This window comes from Pyrus communis, chromosome 1 (assembly GCF_963583255.1).
Source record: "Pyrus communis chromosome 1, drPyrComm1.1, whole genome shotgun sequence".
Classification (NCBI taxonomy): Eukaryota; Viridiplantae; Streptophyta; class Magnoliopsida; order Rosales; family Rosaceae; genus Pyrus; species Pyrus communis.
This window is the reverse complement of record NC_084803.1, coordinates 35,338,622-35,361,450: the sequence shown is the minus strand read 5'-3', so window position 1 is coordinate 35,361,450 and position 22,829 is coordinate 35,338,622. Positions and strand designations below refer to the sequence as shown.

Below are 22,829 nucleotides of genomic sequence, written 5' to 3'. Positions count from 1 at the left end.
ATATTTTTTATTTATTTATATTTTATTACTTTTTTGGGCTAAACTTAAACTTTTCAAAGTTACATATTGCATGCCCTAAGACCAAACTTAGCCTAATTTTTTTTAGTCTGATTCCTTTTAGCCCTTTGGTTATGTCTAATTTTGACAATTTCAAAGCTAAATGTGACTTACAGTCTTTGGTTAAATCCAATATATGCTCCTACCGGATCCGAAAGGCCAACCAAGGGTCTACGTATAAGACAACGCAAATGACCCCTGGGCTATTTGCCAAAGGCTTACTTTTATCTATTTTTGGATAAATATCGATTTATGGAGAGATCTATTTTTAGATAAAAGGTTGGCCGTCGTCTACAGAGCCAGTTATATGAATTAAGTTTTTTGTCGTCAACTTATTGTGATGGTTTTTACATCCAATAATACATTGTTACAGGAACAAAAAATTTATATATGATAGTGCATTATTAGACTAAAACGCTACGTATAGCGGTGTAGATATTCCATATACAAGACTCTCTCACTGACATATTAAAAAATAAAAATAAAAAACGATTTGTGTGCAATGTTTGGTGCTGTGGCTAGCCGCAATCATCGAGATGCAATTGCTACATGTTACGTAATTTTCTAGTTTTCTGACTTTCCTATGGCACATTGTCATTTGCATTGTCCATGCACTGTGGTTTTAATTATTACGCATGGAACTATATACCTATTTCCAAATTCTGTGTGTTTTGTTTTTGTATCTTGGCCTCCTAAAAACTATTTGGCTTTCCCATGAAACACCCTTTTGAGTTTCCATGTACCGTATCTGCATATCCTTCCACATTCCTTTGTAGATAAATACCAAGTTATATATATTGGGCATCTTTACCCAAAAAAAAAAAAAAATCAGTGTATTCCGAATACAAGGAGTATGCCATGTATATAATATAAGTAGAGAGATTGGAAAATATATTCTAAAATTGAGACATATCAACTTGTATATTGTAATATGTAGTGTACCACTTCATCTACGTTTATGTTAGAATAGAACTGTTAACTCCGGATTTTTCTTCATGATTGTTTTCAATTGTATATTATGAAATTGATTAATGGTAATTAGTGTAGGTTTTCTGACTTAATAGGAATTGTGTTAACCCTATTTCATCACATATGACTATTTTGTCTGGACAAGTATTCTTCTGTGCATTAATTCAAACGTTTGATGATAGTAGAGTAGGCTGTAGGGAACTGGATTTGGGACTGGAGTACACTGGACTGGTAGAATAAAGCTATATAAAGTTCCAGAAATGATTGCAACTTGCATTCTCATTTCATTCTTCCCACACATTTTCATACCACGTACATTCCACCAGCACTCAAATATTAGAACTTTATTTAAATTAAGATTACACTATTTGCCTTCCTTTGTTAATATCATTAAAATTTTAGTTTGTCCACCAAAAAGGTTGCTAACACTTTCCCTGTAGTTTAATTTTTAAACATGCTTATGGTAGCTGGCCTGGCACTCTATTGTAATTTGCAGCTACACGTCCAAAATACGATAACAACTTGCATGACACAAGTTCACCGCTATAATGGCGTCCCGTGCCAATAATTCAAAGACCTGTAAAAAAAATAATATATATCCTTATATTATTAACAGAAGTGTCACATGACGATATACCCGTGCCATGCAAATCCTTTCAAAATACACAACACAATAGGACCCAAAACCGTAAAACGTTGTGATAACCATCACACAATATATTGAATTTATTGAAATAATTATAAGATGTTAACAGATATTACCTTCAATTTTTATGTATACGTATTATGTAACAAAAAAAATGATGTGAATCAAACACTAGCAACATGGTGGATTAGAGTGAGCATGCTGAATCTTGTTTAATTTTTCAGAGTACTATCAGGAAAACTACATCTTTATACCACATTAATGTACTATCTCATGTGACATAAGATATATACAACCAACATTCAATGAGATAAATTTATTGATTGAGGTGGTATGTACACATCAATTACCACATAAGATAGTACACCATTATAGTACAAAAATATGATTTTCCTAACATTTTTCTTATTCATATGGTGTGATTTTTTTTACTCGTAGTATCCTTTCTTTTTCTTTTCTTTTTTTTTTTTTTTTTTTTTTTTGCCTTTGTTTGCTGTTTTCGTTGTTTTATCATCTTGGTCAATTTGAACGCAAGATCATGTGGTGCTTGCCATAATTGTGATTTCGGACAAAAAAGTGGTACCAGAGAGCTCCATTAATGGGTACCTATGTGTTCTTATGGTTTTTTTTTTTTTTTTTTTTTTTTGGTCAGGCTAAATTACTTCTATTAAATAAAGGGAATTGTTATTAGCACTCCAAAAATCTCATTTTACACTCCTCACATGTGTAATTTTCTTTCTAATTATAGAAAGTTTGGAGTGCAAAATGAGATTTTTGAAGTGCTAATAACAATTCCTTAAATAAAAAGTTAAGTACAAGGACAAGAGTGTTCAAAAGGTAGCTCACAAACTAAATACAAGTCAAACAGCAAATAAAAAATACAATAGATAAGACCCAAAGTGGCCAATTGAACAACAACAAAAAAACCGTAAGACTAGAATGGAAACCAACAGAGACTAGGTGCGCCTCCATCATAAGGCTACCACCACCACCAAGAGAACGAACCAATGGAACAACGGAAAATGGGGGTGAGCGAGCCACCCGCACAATGAGAGCTCCCATAATCATACCAAATAGTGATAAAAGCACTTTAACAGCTACCCAACACCCGACGAGAAGCACACGAGCCAAGTAGCAGAGGTCGGTGGTTGAGGACGTGCAACGAAAAGTAGCAACAGAGCAGGAAATGGCCAAGAAAGTCCATATCTGAACCAGCTCATAGGAATTGAGACAAAGTTCAAAGAACAAATCTCAAGGGAAGTCAAAACAAAGACCAAAAGAGAAAAAAAAAAAATTATTCAAAAATCAAAAAACCTTTTGAGTGGAATGATGGGGGAAAAAAGGGGAACAGGGAAGATGCAGAGGGTGGAGATGGAAGGAAAAGAGGGAAGGAGGGCTAGAAAAAGGTGGGAAGGATGAGCAAATGATGAGAGAAGAGGGAAGATGCAGAGGGTGGAGAAGGAAGGGAAAGAGAGAATGATGGCTCGAAAAAGGTGGGAGTCAGGCTGCCATCGACCCCAAGCCGGAGCAAGAAGCGGTGGCTAGGAGGGTTTCAAATCTTCTTCTTTTTTTTTTTTTTTTTTGGTTGAAAAGGTAGCTAAAGAGTAGTGAGAGGAAAAGAGAGATTGTCCAAACCTTCCTATGTGTTCTTATGTTTAAACACAAGTATATTATGAAGATTGTTGGGTGCTGCTCTGGTAGAAAAATATGTCGTCTTCAGAAGGGATAGGGAACTGATCATGCTGAAAATCTAAGATGTAGAGAAGGTCAACTCAGAGCTTCATTTTGCTTGTTTTGTCAAGAATCGGGAAATTTTTTCTTTTGCCAAAAAGATCAACCGTCTTTAAAAGATTGCTTTTGAGTTTACGTCTAAAGATGAAGAGCTGAAAGGCGTGCTACTCGCCAATGAGTTCTTGGATAAGGATTGCAATGAGTTACGAAGCATCAATAAGGACCTAGCTAGGAAAATGAGCAATTAAATAGAAAGAAAGCAATTTATGAAAGTGATCTTGCTAAGATTCAGGCCGATTTCTACAAGTTAGGCTTTGTGGATCGTTTTCAAGGAAGGTCACCTGATTATGAGTTCTCTGGAGAAGGTTTGAAGACTTTTTCTATCTCCTGAGAGGATTTGCTTGAGTTTAACTTCTCTGCTGTTGTAGATGGAGCAGTTGAGGGTGAAGCTACTGAGATTGGAACTGTTAAAGATGAAGAGGTGTAAGTGCGAGCTGTTGAAGCAAAGATGGTTATTGAGGAGCCAAAGGTCATCCAAGCTTTTGATGAGTAGTCTGCTTTGAAGACTTTAGAAAATTTCTTTTCTTTTTCGTCTAGACTTTGTTTCTCCTTTGCTTAGCTTGTGTCAAATTTTGGTGGACTTCGTGCCAGTTTATAAATTTGCTAGAAATTCAATAAACTGCTTTCTTTGCTTTGCTTTACTTTACTTTATCTTCATTATTCAATTGACTTGAATGTTCTTAAAACTTTGCTTACTTGAAGCATCTTGTAAAACTTTAGCCATAGAAGTGCGAAGCTTTGATAAAAGTAGGCGCTCCTAGCAGGCTTATCTAGGCTACAAGTTTTGGATTTTTGGGGCGTCAAACTGCTGAGTTCACTGTGCACTGCTGCTCCCTAACCATTTGATGTTGGTACTACTAAACTGGTCCTTGACTTCATTACTCGAACGAAAGTCATTTGAAATGAGAACCTATTTGTGTGTATGAGGCGAGGTTCGATGGACAGTGGACTTTGAGCTTATGAGATCTTGTACTTCACAAGGCTGAAGCGTGTGATAAGACGAAGTCTTTCTTAGGAAGTTGGACTGCACCTGTAATATAAGGTAACCAATCATTTGAGTTGCGTATCTCATACGCAACACGATAAGACTGTGCGTAAACACGAAAATCACTAACTAGTCACAGCAAACATGCAGTTGTGTTGCACGTTATGTCACCAATCCCTTGAGCTGCGTAGCCCATAGCATAGCTTGATAAAGTTCAGTGTGGACACAAAAATTGGTAACTTGTCACAGCAAACATGTATAAATGGGTAGCAATTCAAGGAATGTATTGGACTTTTGGGGCCACGAACCCCTTAAGTTACGTATCTCGTAACACAACATGTTAGAGTTTCATGTGAACGCAAAAATCGTTAACTTGTCATAGAAAACATATGCAATTGTGTGGAAATTCGTGGGCAGTAATTCAGGAAATGTACTGCACTTGTGCTTCTTCTAGTAAAGAAGTCGGGTTTCTGCGAATTCAGCTAGAGGCATGAATTGTTCAGTTAGCTAAGTCTAGTATGCAGATCCTATGAAGAGACTATGGTGGCTATTTCTGAAGACGATGTCGAAGGTTGTCTTGCATCTAGTTACAGTGAGGAAACCATCCACATCTGGATATCTATGCAATTTACCCTCTCCCAAGGGGAAAGTATACTCAAATGGGTGGTGAATAATTAGTTTATCCTCTTGGACTATAAAGCATACCCATATAAATGTTAGAGAATTAGGTTAATGTCTAGCACTAAAGAGCTTGGAATCTGCTGTTGTGAGTGCAACTTGTTGAAATGGGACTGCAAAACAACTAAAATAATCATCTGCTTGTGAGATCTTGTTCAGCAATTTGCTTGAGACTTTGATTTTTTTGGGTTATGGCTGGTTGTAGTTCAGGAAATAATGAAAGGTTTCCCATAGCACTGTGATAATGTTTGAGATGCCTCTTCAGATCCTCATCTTCTTGGAATTTGACATATAGAATGGTGAACTTGTGTATCTGATGGGTCTGTTCAATCTCTAGACTAAATAGTGACAGGCCTATATTAGTCACGTCTCTTCAGAGTACTTGTCCACGGTTTCAATGGCGAAATCGTTAGTCACTTAGTTAAGAACATTTTTACTTTTTTATGGATTTGCCTCAACTGAGGCAGTAATGCCTCAGGTAGTATACAGGCTTGTTTTACTCTTTTCGATAGGTTTCTCATTCGTCTCACAACTGCGGAATTCGTTGTTCATTTTTGGCTGGTGAGCGAACGACTCGTGCACTTGGAGTTGAGTGCCAATTTAAGATTTATCATGTCTTTTCCTATTCTCTTTATTGCCCGCTCTAGTGTAAGATGGGAAAAATTCTATGTGATCCATGTCGTAAGTGGACAATGAACTTAGGCTCAGGTCTTGAGTGTTTGACAAAGCGTGGACCTAACCATGAAAATATAATGGTTTACAGGCGAAGCCAAGAATGAACAATTCTCAGCACGCTACGATGGGAGAAAGTGTTTCCGCATAAGCCAATGGGGGAATGCACTCTGCCTAAACGCCTAGTTCAAGGCTAGTTTAGTGGTTGTTTATCCCGTCGCCTTTGGAAAGAGATATCGTCATCAGCTCATGTCTTGTTTCGAGACACTTGGTCAAGAGTGCGCTTCATTTCAATATGCTCGATGAGCTGACTCAAGAAATTGGCCTACTATGCGGTGGCAATTATCAAATCTAGGATATGCTGGGATGGGTTTGGATTGCCATTCTAGGTGAAGGAGCTAGGTTGATTGGAATCTTCGTGAGTGGTTAAAGTGTAGTGTATAATGGGCACAAAATTTTAGCTAGAGCGGGTCAAATTCGTCAAAAAACGGGTTGGAATAGTTGCCAATTCATTTTTGGTTCGCCGTCTAAGTTGGGTGGCCTGGTCTAAGGATCACCAGTTAGTTTAGTTAGACCATTTTTGTGATTAGTTCAACTGAAGTGGTTCCAGGTCGAGTGCGCAAACACGAGTCATTAGAGTGGGATAACTCGCGAGGCCTTAAGAAGTTACAATGCACTGGGTCACATGAAGGCTTGGGCCAACGTTGAATATGCTACTGTGTTAAAGGTTATGGGTTGCCTGATTGGGCTACATCTAGACCTGACAATTTCTTGCATGACCCGTTAACCTGATAGGAAACAACACAAAAATGAGGGGTTCTAGTCAACACATTAACTAATTTGGTCATTATCAAATTACTCATTAAGAACCCTTTAAGGTCTACCCACGGGTAACCCATTTCAACCCGTTAAGAAAAAGGTTAGTTTTGTAATTTTAAACTACTAAAACAACCTAACTACAATAGCCATAAGATTGACTTTTTGGAAAATGAGGTATTACATCTTTTATATAATATAGTACTATTGTTTTACATATTTTCATAACTATTTATGTAAACTACTCACATTTTTAATGCTTTATAATGTTTGGTTTTTCTATTCTTAGTTTATGTGGAAGAAAGTGCTAATGTGGAAAGTCTTATTGAAAACATCATGAATCTAACTCTTTAAGACAATAAATCAATCCCAAGTTCCAATACCATTTTCCTAGATGATTCGTGAAAATTGAACAACAATATGCAAGCTTTGAGTCTCCTTAGCAAGGTTCTAACTTTTGAGAAAGATTTCACAACCTTAAAAAAAAAACTCCCTTCATTTTGCATCTTTGGAAATTTGATGTTTTGTAGTAATGTACTAATATTTTTTCATTAGGCTCTTATTTTGGGGTTTGTAATACTTGAAAGACAAATGTGTTTTTAAGTTTTTATGATTTGAAGTAATATTTTGACAATGTGGCATGCAGATACTAATTTAGTATGTCGTTTTTCATTTGATTACTTATTGATAAACCTGGCAATTTCTTACACAACCTGTTGACATGACATGTAAACGACACGAAAATAACAGGTTTCAGGTCCACACGAACTAATTGGGTCGTTATCAAGTCACCCAATAAGACACCATTAATAACGGGTCCTGAACAGGTTTACATAAAGGTGACATGCGGGTAATCCATTTTGATACATTAAGAAGAAAGTTATTTTGATGATTTTAATTTTTTAAACTACTAAAAAAACTTACTATAAAACACAATAGTCATAGTGTATAATGTATATATTGTTTTTTTTTTTTTTTTTGAACAAAAGGTATATATTGTATATTAAATATGTATTATTGTATTATTATTCTATATAAATTAAAAAATTTAAGTTTTATTTATTTTTAAACTATACTAGGGGCAAAGAGTGAGATTAAAAAATTAAAAATACATTATAAAATAAAAATATCAAATAATTTTAAAATACCAAACACATTAAAAATTATAATAATTACTTTACAAGTGCAAAAAATGTGAAAAAATATGCAAATGCTCATGATCGCATTCTCTACGCTTTGAGGATGGGCACATTATTGTTTGAATTTTTAAAACTATACAACCCCTCAGGAACAGTATTTTTAAGGGAGTTCAAAATAAATCAAATTCATAATTATTAATGTATAAGTCTGAAAAATGTGAAAGCATATATAAACAATCATGATTGTATCCTCTACGCTTAGATGATGGTTACATGGTCATTTAGATTTTTAAAACCCTCCAAATCTCATGAATATTGTTTTTTATTTGAGTGCAAAATTAATAATAATTATTGTAGAAGTGTGAAAAATGTAAAATAAACATATAATCACTCGTAATGGCAACCTTTACAACTTTTTTGAAGGGGTCAACTCCGAAATCCGACACCATAATTCATAAACCTTAGATTTAAATTTAACCCACGATTGTCGTTTATGTTTTATTCTCCTCATCGAATTTCAATTTTCATATTTTCATTATTCATTGATTTAAAATATATTTTCTTTAATTGGTAACGGGTTGGGTCATATACCTGATAATATTAATGGGTGGATTTCAAGTTGGGTCATATTACCCGTTTATTTTAACAAATGTTACATGACATGAACCGTTAAGATATCAGGTATATCAAGAAAACGACACGAACACATAAACACGACATAAATGTCAGGTTTACTTATTGAAGTAAAATATATTTTCTTTAACAGGTAGCAGGTTGAGTCTCATTACCCATTGATTTTAACTAGTCGAGTTCGGGTGGAGTCATATTACCCATTCATTTTAACAGGTTCAAAACAACACAATCAATTAAGATATTGGGTACGTCACAAAAGCGACACGAACACGATAAACACAACATGATCACCAAGTCTAATTGCAACTGACACTGGCGCGGGCTAGGTTTGTTTTTGGGTTGTAGCACTTGTTGTTGCTGATGCTGGTAGTAGAGGCCACCCAGCCTCTGTGCTCAACCACAAACAGCGATGGCACATGACAAGGTCAAGGTCACGTTGCGGTTGTCATCAGTGCGTGAAAACCCAACCACGTAGGTATTGTCGTTTGTTTTGGTTTCGAAACTTCTAACCATGTACTCCTTTCTCTAGGGCATACGAATCAGAGAATTAAAAAAATTTGAAGATTTGATGCATTAGAAAAATTCAAAAAAGGTGGAAATATAGAAAATAATTGCGAGAGCTTTTTTTAGATTTGAATCAAGCTCTCAATTAAACCACCTATTTGTAGTAGCAAAAATCATCTATCTTCAGTCTTGATAAATTTATACCTACAAATCAAATTAAACATATAAAATCAAGGATCGAAGCCACATGTCCAAGGAGTGGGGTGGGGGTGTTTGGCCGATGGATCTCTGATGTCTAAGTCAGCTTCTCTTAAAAGAGAGAGTTTAGGGCTTAATTGTGAAGCAAAAGCTTGCTGGAAAATTAGTGTCGAAGGGGTATTTATAGAGAGATGTAGCCTGCCACATGTTTAGAGATTATCATGCCATGTTGTCGGCGTCCAGTTGGCCAGAGTGTGTCATCTATTGGATGCAGTAAGAAAGTATCGTTAAGATCTTGAATTATCTTAAAGATGCTTGAGAATAATCCTTAGGGGCGATATTATTCAATAAATGGGAATATCTAAGACTAATCTTTGGAGACTCCTCAATTGGATGTGATTGTTCTTTCTTGATTAAAGGAATAAGTCTTCAATTAGGAAAGCTTAAAGATAAGAAATAGTTATTAATTCAACTTTAATTCCCTTACTTTATCTCCTTGCCATGAGCAGAGAAGCTTAGAGAAGTCTTACTTAATAGCTCAAGTCTTTTTGGTGGTTGAACTACATGTGAAGGGAATGTGGGTCTCGCCAATTTAGTGAGGGTATTCTAGTCATTCGTGGGCAAAATCCTAAGTACCAATTCCAGAACTTTCTGGATTATTTTTTGCTCCACTGCTACCTCTCTAAAATCTCTGATCTTAAAAATCACCTCACCTAACCTCAATTATATAAGTAGGATTTATATGTACATGGTGAAGAAAGTTGAGGTTCCACCATTTGGCAATATAGAGTAGCTCAATTACTTATAAGCACATGCAATGTCTTAAAAATCACCTCATTTAACTTCAATTATATAATTATGATATATATGTACATGGTGAAGAAAGTTGAGTATCACTATTTGGCAATATAGAGAGTAGCTTACTTATAAGCACATACAATGTCCATTGTCTTCCTAATGTGAAATTAATTAATACTCTCATAACATGAACACATGGATAAATAGTGTAATGTAAAAACTACCATGACCATAATTAACCAATAAATATAGTGCATGTATAGGTATGTTCCTTGTAATTATATGGTAAAATGCATGTGCAATTACAAAGACCACAATTAACAAATAAATATAGTGCATGTACAGGTTTGGTATTTGTAATTATACGGTAAAATAGTAGGTTTCGATATTCTCTATGTATTATATGGTAAAATAGTAGGTTTTGATATTATTTATGTATTCTGTTGCGAGGAAAGTTGCCAACCCAGGTGCCACCATACGTTCAATTTATGTGTTTTCTCATCATGCCTAGACTAAGGCAGGATTTGATAAAGAAAAAAGGAAAAAGATTGGCTACCTTCGTGATAACCCATATTTTTCATGCATTTATGTTATTTATTTTTAATCTATTTGTGACGTTTTAGAGTAAAACCGATTGCGTTTAATCCTATTTTGTATCAATGTGTAGTAACATGTATTTTAGGATCAATTTGAAGTCAAAAGAACTGAAAACATGCCATTTTTGGGATTGACCCTTATTCAAACGTAGAAAGAAGTTTAGTGGCCTATTTTGAAGCCCAAATAAAGAATTCAAATCAAATCTGGCTGGTTAGAAGATCAAAAGTAGAATGGGAAAGGAATTAGAATATCTAGTCTGAATTGGAGGAGCCAAATAAAGAAAAACGTTAAACACCTTGGCTTAATGGTTGGGATCACCTTGCAATTAGATGCAACCCCATTTAGCATATAAATACTAGAGTTTCAGATCACTTTTACACAAGCCCCCCTTAGGGGACTCCCAAAGATCTCTCTCTTCTCTTTCTTTGGCCTTTCTTCCATAAACTAAACTCTATTTCCCTTCACCAGCCTCTGCCACCGAAGAAACCACGCAGCCGTGCTATTCTTGAAAGATTTCCACATTAGAATTGCTTCAAGGGATTTCTTCTATGAATTTAATTTCACTCATGTTACGCTTTTTATTTATATTTTTTTGTTTTCATGATATGTATTAAGTTTATAGCAAGAGAATTCGATGTAGCCTTGTAAACTATTCTATGTTATTAAGTTAAAGTAGTCGATTCATCAAGTTGTTTTCTTGTTTCATTCACTTATTTTATAGTTTAATTTGTTTGTTTATCTTAACGTTTGATCACCATTAGGGTTTCTTACAGATTATTTGACCAAGGTTATAATACACACCATGCTTAATCATGGTGGACATGTAAACCAATGAAGAAACTGCTATGCATACATCCTACCATGTGATTTCTTTGGTTCTTTGAAGTTCTCTTGTTCTTAGTGGATTCTTATTTGGTAATCTAAGTTGAACATCACAACTAGGTTGCAGATTAGCAGTATTTGATCACAACCACACATCAAATGGATGATCATAAATGAGTAAAACAAACCCCAGTTGAAGATTGGAGAGATGAATGCATTTTGACTTAATTTTCATGGAATTGGCTTGTAATGGTGAAATCGGTATCCCTAGTTCCATTCCCATTATTTATGAATCAACCTATCAGTTATCTTTATCTTTCTTGCATTTTTAAGTTATTTTAGTTTTCAATTGAAAAATCTAAATTCAAATTGCATTTTCATTGTTTAGTTAGGGTTCACATAAAGCTAGTAATTTGTAGAGGTCTAAACAGTCTCTGTGGTTTGACACCCTTACTTGTGCTATTATACTATCCTTACATTTGCAATTCGAGTAAGAGATTTTCAAGTCCCAAGATTGGGCAAAAAGAAAAAAGAAAAGTCCCAAGAGATTGATGCTAAATTATAATGCGAGCGAGAGAAATTTACAAATAACATCTTTTAAATAGTGATAAGCAAATCTCTCTCGCATCTATTCCTCGTTATCAAAAATTTTGTGGTTCATTTCTTAACAACATGGTCTTAATCATGTACTCAAACAAAGACTAAGGGGGCGTTTGTTTACCCTTACTAAGTGGGACTAGACTAGATTGGACTAGCTGTTAGTCCAATACCCTGTTTGTTTCATGCTAGGATTCACATTAATGAGACTAAAGGGGACTTGCATGGACAAAACCCTTCGCTAAGAGGTCTTAGTGAGACCCCCCCCCCCCCCCCCCCCCCCCAAAAAAAAAAAACCATGGGACTGCTAAGACCTCTCTCTGCTACTGCTTGCATTGCTAGCTTTATGTCCTCACTCTGAAATCACACCACCAAACCTGAAAGCCTTCTGCATACGAAGTCTGCACGCTGCAAGTCGTATGCTTCTCTGCAACTCTGGCCACCTATACCCAAATCTGAAACCTACCACACCCACCGCCTAATTCTCAACATACAACCACCAAAATTTGAAAAGGAAAAAAAAATCAATTCGATAACAACAACAAACTCAATAGAAAAATTCTTCATTTTTCCCAGAACATTAAGAGATTTTCTGAGAAAATCAAACGAGGGGCGAGAAACATAGTAGTTGTGAAATCCATGGCGCTGCAAAGAGGAGTCTCTACACGATTTCAATTTTCCGTGGGAAATGAAGTTGGGAAATCAGAATCTATGGTGCCATAAATAATTGAGAGGAATCACAAGATCAAAGAAAAGGAAAAGGAAAAAAAGAGAGAACAAAAGGGGGATGATGAATGACGCTGTTTTGAGGGAGGAGACAGTGGAAAGGAAAAGAAAAAGACGAAGAGAGGGAGAGGGTCGGAGCAAAATTAGGAAGAAAAAGGAAGATAAGAGGTAAAAAAAATTAGGATGGGAGATGGGAGGTTTCCAGAATGAAAAAAAAATAGACAATGGAAGTAATAAAATATTACTAAATATGTATTAAATAATATAAAATATTAATAAAATATGAATGAAAAAAATATAATATTAGAATTTGTTGTTATCATGTTGTTTAGTCCGACACTGCATCAAACGCTTCACTAAGTCAGTCCAGTTTAGTCTAGTCTAAGCCAATCCAACTTAGTCTCTAAAACTAGTCCAGTCCGAGATAATCTGATGCAACAAACACACCCTAAAAGCAGGATCGCTATCATGAGTTATTCTACTTTTTTCAAAGTTACGTTCCCATAAATTCATACAGTAGTTGACCGCGCTTAATATTAATGAGTTATTCATAATATCTTTCTAATTAAAATACGCAAATTACCAAACTTTCTTAGATCTTCCTTGATAAATTAGTAGCGATAATTTGTTTCTTGCAACACCACGTAAACTTAATTATTAATTAATATTAACTCCAAATATGAATTAAGAATTTAGAGTAATGCTAAGTAGACTAAATTTATAAACTAAATTATATGTAACCAATAAGAAAAAAATATATTAATCAACACTTAAATAATAATCTAAGGGTAATGCTAGAGAGATTAAATTTTGTAAACTAAATGACATGGAAGTTGATGATTAGATTATTATTTAAGTGTTGATTAACATACTAATTTCTTAGGTGACACATCATTTAGTTTAGAAATTTTGTCTACAAATTAGGTAATGTTAGGAAAACTAATTCTGGAGATAAAATTTACAAACTAAATAATGTGTCATCAATATGAATGAGCATGTTTATTAATGCTTAAGTAATAAACTAATCATCAACTTTCATATTCTTTAGTTTCTAAAATTTTGTCTACAAATTTAGTTTTTCTAACATTACCCCTACAAATTTAGTCTACTTAGCATTGCTCCATTCATCAACTTCTATGTCATTTAATTTACAAAAGAGTGATGCTAGGGAGACTAAATCTTTTGAACTAAATTTGCAAATTAAATGATGTGGTTGGAAATAATTAGATTATTAATTAAGTATCGATTAACGTGCTTGTTTCTTATTTGTGACACATTATTTGGTTTAAAAAATTTAGTCTATCTAGCATTACTCTTTACGAAATTTAATTTATAAATTTAGTCTCCTTAACATTATCCAAACATTTATATAGGAAATTTCAAATCCCTTGCCACAGTACAAATAAGAGCGCCTTTAAGAAAAGCCCCACATACCAACATACAATAATTGAGATTAGATATGAGTTGCTGTCTCATAACAACCCACACTAATTCATCCAACCAATACCATTGGATCTCAATTCGATCCACCCTAACTCGTCTATTTGAATAATTAAATTTATTCTTGAATTTAGTCTCACTAACTCCCTAATCAGATGTAAAAATCACATTTAATTTTTATTTATATTTTGGGAAATGCAAATTGTGTTTTTCTTTTTGAATTTGTAAAATAGGTGTCAAGGGAGTTGAATTTTTACGTAGTTATTATCTATAATTTTCGATCAAGATGATGCATATTTTACTCTCCTTAAAATTATTCATCGAAGAACTGTTTGACCAACATTTTTCATCGTGTTCAGACCACGGTTGATACTTCACGTGTTATTATATAAGTAAATTGAAGTTTTATTTTTTAAATTATTAGTTTTTTAACACAAGATCTCTACTACAAGAGATGTATATGTGTTTTACATCCTAACATGCACGCTCATCTGGAGATGCAAATAGAGTCCGGATCCTCGCCAAATCCTTCTTGTGAGGATCCCAGAGATCCGTGAATCTTGTTCATTCATCGTAAATTGTGCGGTCAGAAATTATTTTAAATATTTTTATTTAAAAATAAAAGTAAACGGTACTTGATAAAAACTGACTGTATAATATACGATGAACGGACATAATTCACGAATCATCAAGATCATCACCAAAAGAATCACGAGAGAATCTGGGGATGCAAATATGACATGATGTTGTTTTCTTTAGTTAGAAAGGTTCTTCACAATAAAATGAAAGGTTCAAACTTCAAAGTGTCATAATACAAACAAATAAAACACTGTTTTGAAATTCAAAAGTTCAGAAATTATTCGCGTTTGCATAGATAATAGATCATAAATGTAGAGAGATTATGGTACATCACGTGTTATTATATAAATTGTGAGATATGTATATTAAAAAGTTAATAATTTAAAAAATATAATTTTTTACCATTTATATGAAAACACGTGGTATATCATCAGTATTCTAATCACAATAAAAAATTTCTCATAGATGTATATAGCATTATTCTAGTAACTATCATCGAAAGCTCCATTCACATATGAACATTCGTCTAAAGAAATCATAAACGTCTTGCATGCTCAATCTCTATGACCAAATAAATTAATTAATCTATAGCACATAACTAAAAAGTGATTTATTTTGTTAGACATTTTTATATTGTCAAATTATAAATTTGAATCACTCATTTGAACAGCATTAAATAATTTAATTTATATTTATGTGAAAAACCATTTTTCTGTAACACTATCCTCTTTTTTTTTTGTCTTTTTGTGTTTTAGGATGAAAGGGGCAGGTTCTTTGTATATTCAGTCCAGCAACATGTGGGCTTATGTCTTAAATTATAATCACTTTTCGATATCTCTACAATATTGCTAGAGATGAAAAAAAAACACGAGCTAGTAATATTACTCTTGAATCACAAAAGGCTCCACGCAAATATGACAGCTTTAGCCAAAGAGATAAATCAACAGCTAGAATAATCGAACTCCCTGAACAAAACCCACGTATATCAACCCCACATACCACACTATTTCGTTAATTAATCCACTATTTATAAATATGATTATTTTAGATATATTGATTTTATATATATATATATATATATATATATATATATATATATATATATTAATAATCTAGCTACATGATAGAGCAGGCATTAGGATTGTCATCGCTGAACATGACTGTGTAGCGGTCGTCCATGGCAGTCTCAGTGATGTTTGAAGTGTCGGCAACTTTCCTGACCATATTAGGAGGTGCCTTCTTGTCATATGCCTGAGAAATATAAGGATGAGCAACCAGATTGTACGGAACATAAGGCCACAACTCACACTTCTTCTTTGTTGACTGAGCAGCCTTCAACACTTTCTTTGCCTCAACGTTATATCCAATCACAGTTGCCTTCTGCTGCTTCAAGTCGATGTCCACAGATTTAGCACCTACAAACAATCATCAAAGTGAATTAATTCACACCAAAACCTGAGGAAGTTGAGTTTCCACGCTAGAACTAATTGTGAATAGGAAGGAGAGATGCCCAAAATTATTTAAATCACTATGGCAAAGATGCTCTTTTGACATGGACAGCACTCAACACGCTCCCTAAAACGCGGCTAGGATAGCCTATTAATCATAGTGATATATATATTAGAACTTATATAAGATCATTGATCATATTAATTTTCGTCTAAAGTTTCAGATTACCAGTCTAATAAGCAAACATTGTCAAAAATATGAATTTATTAGTCCCACCTTTTACGCCGGAGAGGACACTCTTGACCTTGCGGGCACAACCTTCACAGTCCATCCTGATTTTTATGGCTACCGTTTGCATTTGCTTCTTCTTCTTGCCTTTTTTGGCACTGCTTAGTACATCTGATAAGTACTCCAAAGTTCCTTGAATTCCCATTTTTTCAGCTTATTGTTCAAAACGCTAGAATGGTTGATTGTTGGTCTTGGACAAGCTTATATATGTATATTAGCTAGCTACTGATGAAAATATTTATATATAGCTAAAGATCCAGAGTTCGAAATCCTCCTCTAAAAAATGAACGATGAAGACTTGAAGATGTAAGGACCCAGGAGCTAACTTACTAGAGAAAAGCAAGAGATGGGTGTTGATAAAGAAGAGTGCGACATATATATACCACAAGATCGTGTCTAGTTTATTCTTTTCCAATAAGTGCATGAAAGGAAAGAGGAGAGCTATAGAGGCAATAGAAAAGGTAAATGGGTGACTGGAAAGAGGAGGACACCGGTACTTGGTATTGCGCTCTTGCTAGCTTCTATTCTTTGGATTTTATAGTGAGTTGAACAGATGATAGAAATTAATATCCAAGAGAAATTAATAAAAAAAAACAAGTAAATAATTTAAAAAGCAAGCCTAGCTAGCTGCTCTAGAAACTATAGGAAACTGACCTTCATAAAATCCATGTGGATTCCCTTTCTCTAAAGAGGATGAGAACTCAAAAGAAAATATTCCTTTTAAAGATGCTATATTAGTAAGGCACTTCTGCTCCTATCGTTATAATTAATCGATCTCTTCTTAAATTGGAATTTATTAGAGTAGTATTACACTTAATATCTATTTGTATCATTATTTTTACAATCTTTCTAATTGAGATAGAATCCACCAAATTATGTATGTCTCATTTATATTAGAGAGATGATATAAATAGATAGTAAAAATAATATTTTTTAATTAATTATGTGGCCGTGAAAATGAGACTAATTAACATGAACTAGATTCAGAGTTATTGTGATATTCTGTTGTAATAATGCATGGTTATGTAGAAAGAAGTGTATGCATAACAATTCATTATTAGAATAGAAAGTCATTTGACAGTGAACTTATTTTATGTAAGTCATTTTCTATAACAACGCAGTGAGCCCCTAAAATAACCAATGAAGGACAAAGGTACTTCGAGTATAATTTGGCTAAATTGGTGCATATTTGAATTAATTAAGTAAACCTTGTCAATGGCGAATCCAGGATTCTAACATCAAGTAATCTCAATCAAGGTATGCTATGTGCTAATCGGGCAACGAGATGAGGCCTAGCATCAAGATGGGGCCTAGGCGGATTTAAGTAAGTTGTCATTAACAGTTTCATACCTCGTCTTTAAAAACTTTCAATGTCATACCTCATCTATGATTTTTTTACAATTTCATATCTTCCGTTAGTTTTCTGTCAATTATTTCGTTAAAATATAAAAAAATATTAAATATTAAAAACTAAAAATAAAATAAAATTAATAATTTTTTTAAAAGGGTATCCACCCCTTATCCCCCTCACCCTTTCTTCTCCCTCCAGTCTTCCCCAAACCCAGATCCTACAATACCTTCTCCAACTTCAACCAGTCGTTCGCCTTCGACCCCATCTCCAACCTCTGGTTCCGCCACCCCACCCCCAACTTCCCCTTAGTCCTCCTCCTTCTTCGGCGCCGACGGCTTCTTCCTCATCACCACCCCCTTTATCACCTTCTCCCCTATTCTCAAGCGCCACTGGCTCTCTACCTCCCCTCTCCGATGTTCCTGCATCAACCCCCTCGTCGGCGTCGATTCTCCCCCTCCTCCCCATCCCTAGCTTCGTCATCCTCAGTGGTGTCCGATTCCTGGCTCCTCTGCCCTCCCCTCCCCACCGATTTCCGCTTCGAAAACTCATCCTAGTCACTCTCCTCTGCCTTATCGAGACCCAAATGTGTTGGCGTAGGCGAGCTGCGAGTTAGGGAAGGCGATGGTGGGGTTGAATTTGAAGGATGAGGAAGAGAGGGCGGCGGTGATGGAGTTAAAGGACTGTTTGGGTGGGTTGTAGGCGTGGAGATGGAGGGTGGGGTGGTGAAGGAAGCTTGGGGAGGAGGGGGGGACACGGGAAGAACCGAAGAAGAAGAAGGGGTGAAGGAAAATAATTTTATTTTTTAGTTTTTAATATTTAATTATTTTTTTAATATTTTAATTTGAAGAATTGACAGAAAACTGACGGAATGTAAGAAATTGTAAAAAATTCGTAGATGAGGTATGACATTGAAATTTTTTAAAGACGGGGTATGAAACTATTAATGACCTAATAGTTGAAATAGTTTTATGTAACTTACCCTAAATAAAACTATATTTGTATTGAGAATTTGGGTTATATTTTATTTAGGTTTATTATTTAACATATAACATACAAAAATATCAGAACTTCTTAGTTATCCCCAGACCACCTGAATTCATGAATGGATCCGCCCCTAGCCATCTAGTTTCTCCAGCAAATTAAACCCAGATGTTTTTGAGTGTTGAAAGTTTTCAATGCTTAGGTACACGAAAGTAGAAAAGGTAAACAACACATTTAAAGTTTGAGAGTAACGCTTTGTCGAAACTTTGAATCTCTCTGTAACACGCATGATTTCATAACAAAAATATTCCACAAAATAATCAAAGGCATCACGGCTACCACGTTAACAAATAATCAAAGGCATCATCGGCTACCACGTTAGAGATCTTGGTGGTCCACACAGATATCAACGGTTGACTATCAGCCAGGTGGCCAAATCACCTCCAAAATGGAGCTGGTGGTGACACCATTCATATACTTGTTCACTAGCAAACTGTCCACTTGTGAACGTGTACTGGTGATTGGGCGGTGCGACTGTTTGAAAAAACAGAGAGAGTAGATAAAGAATAAAAAAATGAAATTTAAAGCTACAAATGTGCATGACTGCTTTGGCAGGTAGCAGCAAGGATTGTGAGTCCTCTGATTATGAGCATTTGAAAGAGAGTAATGTTAAGGGAAATTAAAAATTTTAAAATAATGTTAGAAAGATCAAAATTTATAAATTAAATGATGTGGTAGATAATGATTAGATTATTACTTAAGCGTTAATTAATGTGCTTACTTCTTATTGGTGACACATTATTTGATTTAAAAATCAAGTCTTCTTAGCATTATCCAGTAAATCAAATTTGCAAACTAAATGATGTGTCACCAATAGTAAATAAGTACGTTAATCAACACTTGAGTAATAATTCAATTATCAACAGCCACATCATTTGATTTGCTAATTTGGTTTTAAAAAATTAGATCTTTGTAACGTTGTCCTTTGAAACCACCATGAAACTAAATCTAAGTAAGGTTTAATTAAGCTCCTCCATCAATCCGTTCCCTTTGGAGGAGAGAAGGGATTGGCTTGACAATTTAATTAATTAGGAGTTTGCTCTTAAGTCACGCCAACAGTTTGGGATTTTTTTAGATTAGATTTATATCTGATTAAATTAAATTGGTCGGTTTGCTCTAAGAAATCTAGCTACCTTGAAAATAAGGGGAAGAAGAAAAACCTTTTGGTTGGATAAAGTAAAATATTGCATGGTTGAATTTTCTCGTCCTATTTCAATGGAAGTCAATTTTGGTTATGTAATCAAAAGCCAAATTAATTAGGTATACATAGTGCATGATATATGAAGTTATTTAAATTGAATGAATATATCTTAAGTAGATCGATGATAGAGGTATATCTTAAGATTTCTTTTCTGTTGAATGAATATACTACTGTTTGGACCCAAAATGATATTTTGGGCCGAGCCTGGAGTTCTCGATCCAATAAGGAGTATCGAGAATATCTTAACATGGGCCGAGCCCAGTAGAGTTTGGCCAAGTCCTATCAGAATATGATTTTCGCCTGGATAAAGGTAAGATGGTCGAATCCTAATGCAAGAGGGATTCTTTAGAGGTTATAAGCTTCTGAATCAGAAAAGATACCGAAATTCAAGGGATGAATTTGAATGATTAAAGAGCTTGGTTTAGAGTCCTATAGAGGTTAGAATCGGTCGTGGCCAAGTTGGATTGGGATGAGCAATTCCAGTCCAAGTGAATTTGGAAATCGCTACTATAAATAGAGAGCGGGGTGCATCATTCAAGGCCCCTCCAATTCAACACACAACTGCCCTACGCAAACCTGTCAAACATCTTGAGATTTTTATTTTCTTTTTCCCCACCAACACATCTTCAGTTTGGATAAACAACATTGTGGAGGCAACTAGCAACATCATCAGTTTGGATAAACAACACTGGAGCCGTAGAACCAACCGACCGATAAGCACCTTCAGTTTGGATAAACAGCACTGCTTTGAGACCGACTGGTTATTTATCCAAGTCTCAGTCGACAAGGATTTCCAAGTCCTTGTTTGAGGTCATCTCATCAGCCTTCTTGACGAAGTGAGGTGTTACCAGGTTACTACATTTGGCACACTGAAAGTCGAATTTGATATTGAACTTCGCAGAACTAGCAGCCTTGTCTTCATACTTTAGAACTCGAAGGCCAAGACGTGTTCCTTCCTCGACCGCAGTCATGAGATCAAGAAGTCAGCAGCGCGCCCATAACATCAACATTCATTTTTCTCCCCAGTCGAACTCGGCCGACGAGTTGGCAAGCCCCGTATTCAACCGAATGACGTAGTTAGCTCATTAGTTACTCAGCCTGAGCGCCATGTAGGCGAAGTAGGTTTTAGGGTCAACTGCTACATAGAATTAGGTATCAAAGAGTTGGATTGACTACATCCATCGGCAAAACTATATAGAGGCGTAAGAAGGTACGGCTACACCTTCTGTCGTCGAAAATCTACCCTAAAAGCAATAATCCGCCTTCTAATTCCTTTGAAGCTGCACGAAAAACCTGCAATCTTCCCTGTTGCTGTTCTTTTTTTTTTTTTTTTTTTTAACACCCAAGCCAAAGCAACGTCATGTTAGACTCAAGAAAAAAAAAAGATGAGAAACTTGATATATATATATATATATATATATATATATATATAACATAATGGGGAGCTACTAGTCCCCCATTAGAGCAACTCCAACGTTGGAGCCCTCCCCCCAGGCAATGCACTATTCAATCTACCTAATGAACAGTAACTGCCCTTAATGAACAGTAAATAGCCCTGGCAATAGAATTTGCATCTCCACCGTTACACTTCAATAGCCCTGGCAATAGGCAATAAAATATTAGTATTTTTTTTATTTATAAAATAATACAAAATAATTTTAATTGTAATATCGGATAAGATTTTTAATCGTTCTCGTTGCGCCACATGTCATTATCCGAAGTATTATTAAATAATACAAAATAATTTTATTTGTAATTTCGGATAAGATTATTAACCAATCACGTGTCATTATCTGAAAATACAATTATTGGTGATGGATTTCTGATAAGATTATTAACCAATCACGTCGCACCACGTGTCATAATCTGTTCACAATCTTTGAGGATAGATTTCCATCAGATTTTTAACGAATGACGGCATGCCACGTGTCATAATCTGTTCACAATCTTTGAGGATAGATTTCCATCAGATTTGTAACGAATGACGGCATGCCACGTGGCATTATGTACAACCTAATCCTTTATGAATCCTCTATATAATCCACCATCCATCCTCACAAATCTCACACCAATTTTCTCAAGATCTCTATCATTATTCATAGTTTCTGCTTCCTTATTCACAATTTTTTTTCAGATTTTTCAGATTTTTTTTTGAATTTTTTTGAATTTGTTTTTAATTTTTATTCAATTAATTAATCTCTGCCGTTGGATATAAAAAAAATTTGAATTCCAACACTCCAGATTGTGCCACGTGTCACAACGGTAACTTTTCTTAATTTTAAAACTATTTTTTCTTTTATTTTTTTATTTATAAAGCATTTTAATATCCACCGTTGATCTCAGATCGAACGGTGGATATTAAATAAGACTTTTTTATTTTTTTTTTTTACCGTTGAGATCGAACGGTCCAAATTAAATAACTGTTGAGATCTAACGGACCGTGGGAAGCCACGTGGCTTCCCAACGGTAACTGACAAAGGTTTTTTTTTTTCTGATTTTGTGTCAACGACCCGCCCCCATGTCACATCCCGGCCCGGGGCGGATCACTTCCCGGGCCCGCTCCACCACCGTAGCACGATATTGTCCGCTTTGGGCTTACCATTCCCTCACGGTTTTGTTTTTGGGAACTCACGAGCAACTTCCCAGTGGGTCACCCATTATGGGATTGCTCTAGCCCCCTTCTCGCTTAACTTCGGAGTTCCTACGGAACCCGAAGCCAGTGAGCTCCCAAAAGGCCTCGTGCTAGGTAGGGATGGGAATATACATTTAAGGATCACTCCCCTGGGCGATGTGGGATGTCACAATCCACCCCCCTTAAGGGCCCGACGTCCTCGTCGGCACATTTCCGGCCA

At 35.2% G+C, this 22,829-nt stretch overlaps 1 protein-coding gene across 1 annotated transcript; it reads right to left on the bottom strand.

Moving 5' to 3' along the window:
- Nucleotides 1-15,502: 15,502 nt before the first annotated feature.
- LOC137716577 (heavy metal-associated isoprenylated plant protein 24-like) lies at nucleotides 15,503-16,984 on the bottom strand. The gene is made up of 2 exons (XM_068456031.1): nucleotides 16,373-16,984; nucleotides 15,503-16,062 (listed from the first exon to the last, which is right to left on the bottom strand). Exons 1-2 carry the CDS (start codon nucleotides 16,527-16,529, stop codon nucleotides 15,764-15,766), a joined length of 456 nt encoding a protein of 151 aa, XP_068312132.1. The 5' UTR covers nucleotides 16,530-16,984; the 3' UTR covers nucleotides 15,503-15,763.
- Nucleotides 16,985-22,829: the final 5,845 nt, after the last annotated feature.